This window comes from Myotis davidii, unplaced genomic scaffold (assembly GCF_000327345.1).
Source record: "Myotis davidii unplaced genomic scaffold, ASM32734v1 scaffold100, whole genome shotgun sequence".
Classification (NCBI taxonomy): Eukaryota; Metazoa; Chordata; class Mammalia; order Chiroptera; family Vespertilionidae; genus Myotis; species Myotis davidii.
This window is the reverse complement of record NW_006292691.1, coordinates 732,297-734,099: the sequence shown is the minus strand read 5'-3', so window position 1 is coordinate 734,099 and position 1,803 is coordinate 732,297. Positions and strand designations below refer to the sequence as shown.

Here is a 1,803-nt window from a genome sequence, read left to right as displayed (position 1 = left end):
CCTTCCCGCCCCGGCCGCCGCGCGCCCCACGCAGGGCACGCAGCGCGCGCCTAGCAACGGCCGCCTGGCAACGGCGTCACTTCCGCCTTCTGGACCACGTGATCCCGGGCCGCAATCCCCACCTTAGCGGCGCTGGGTTCGCGGTAAGGTCTCTTGGGGGCCTCCCAAGACCCTGCCCAGCCTGCTCCGGCCACCCTTTCGCTGTCGCAACCTGGGGTAGGAGCCTTTGTCCCCACGTCCCTGCGGGCACTCTCAAGCCAGGACCCAAGAGGGGGGCTCTAGCACCACCAGCTATGGGATCCAGGTAGGTTCCTGACTCGTTCTGGGGTCCATCTCCATTTCCAGAATGATACGCACCCCCAGGAGCGTCCCACACCCACTGACAGCCCAGCCTTCGGGAGGGAGCGTGCACACCTGGGTACTCCCACTTCACCCCGTCAGCCGTGGGGTCACCTGCCCAACAAGCTAACAGTGTCCCACAAGACCCGAGGGCTGAGCAACCCCAGCTCCCATAGTTATCTGCCAGGCTCCCCCCAAAACCTGTGGGACACCTTCCTCCACTGTCCCACGCCAAGTCTGGGAGAGAGGACCAGGAATCCTGAGCCCTGGTCCCAATCCGGGGTCTCTGGGACCCCATCCCAGATCCAGGTACAGAACATTGATGGGCCTCCCAGCTGGGCTCAGGCACCTGCCAACACCAACAGGGAGAGGAAGCAGGAGTGGGTGTGTGTGTGTGGGGGAAGGGTGAGGTCCACAGACTCCCAAGGAAGATGAGCTGGCCCCAGCACCTCTGTCAGAACCCAGAAGAGCAGCTACGCAGAGCTGAGAGGACCACTGCTACCCCACACACACCAAATAAAGGCCACGCTGAAAAGGCAGTTTCTTGACTTTATTAACCTGGAGCTCTGCCATACCAGCCCCAGGGGCTGGTCCCCAGGCACAGTGAGCAGGATTGAGGTCAGACAGGTTCAGCCCCTGGCAGCCTGGCACAGCTGGGCCAAGGGGTCAGAAGGTACAAAAGTCCAAATGCTGGCACTTCAGGTGTGGCTGGCATCCAGCCTGGCCCAGAGGGAAACACCTGCTGCAGTGGGTACACGTGGTCTTCTCCTAGCAGAGGGTCTGCCATGTGGCAGGGCCAGGCCCGTGCAGGCGACGTTCCTTCCAAAGCGGCGGCTAGGAGCAGTTAGTGATTCTGGCCAGGAACTGCTGTGCCCACCACTCATCCAGGTCGATGGGCACGAAGTCTGTGGGCAGAGCAGAAGGCTGGGCAGTGATGTCGCCTCCCAACCTGTCAGCATCTCCCCACCTCAAGCTGACCACAAGCCCCTAACCCAGACCCCAAATGTGGCAGGCCACTGTGAAGATGTGGGTCAGGTTCAAGTCCCCTCGGCTGTGCCCTGGGACTAGAACCCGGCAGGGCCCAGGTCACTATGGCAGGGAGTGGAGGGGTCTCCCTGAGGGTGGGGGAGGGCTCACTTTGCAGTCTGGGGTTGGGGGTCCTCTCGACATACTGCACAGGCCTCGGACTGCTCTCACCGGCTGGGCCACCACCCAGCTGCTGCTCCACTTGCTGCCAGGCTGTAGGGAGAGGACAGTCAGGTTGAACCAGGTCCCTGGAACCCTGTCTCCCCCCCCCAGGGCCTGGTGGCCACTCTGGACCACAGCCCAGAAGTGGAAGTAGGCAGCCTTCTGGACTGTCGCAGGACAAACAAGTTGAGAGCCCAGGAAGAACCCAGCGCTCTCGCAGCTGCAAGTCGGGTTACAGTGGGGAAGAGGACCAGTGGCCCAGGCCATAACCTCGAG

At 62.6% G+C, this 1,803-nt stretch overlaps 2 protein-coding genes across 2 annotated transcripts in view; both read right to left on the bottom strand.

Moving 5' to 3' along the window:
• WDR90 (WD repeat domain 90) overlaps nt 1–1,126 on the bottom strand; it is a 17,830-nt gene extending 16,704 nt beyond the window's left edge. Inside the window, 1 exon segment of the mRNA XM_006766203.1 lies at nt 1,060–1,126. Within this exon segment, the coding sequence (XP_006766266.1) occupies nt 1,060–1,126 (67 nt within the window).
• The window catches only part of FAM195A (family with sequence similarity 195 member A), a 28,294-nt gene continuing 27,365 nt past the window's right edge, over nt 875–1,803 (bottom strand). Inside the window, exons 4-5 of the mRNA XM_006766166.2 lie at nt 1,477–1,578; nt 875–1,244 (exon numbers count right to left, since the gene is read on the bottom strand). Of these exons, the coding sequence (XP_006766229.2) occupies nt 1,174–1,244; nt 1,477–1,578 (173 nt within the window). The 3' untranslated portion in view covers nt 875–1,173. The remainder of the gene's footprint in view (nt 1,245–1,476; nt 1,579–1,803) is intronic.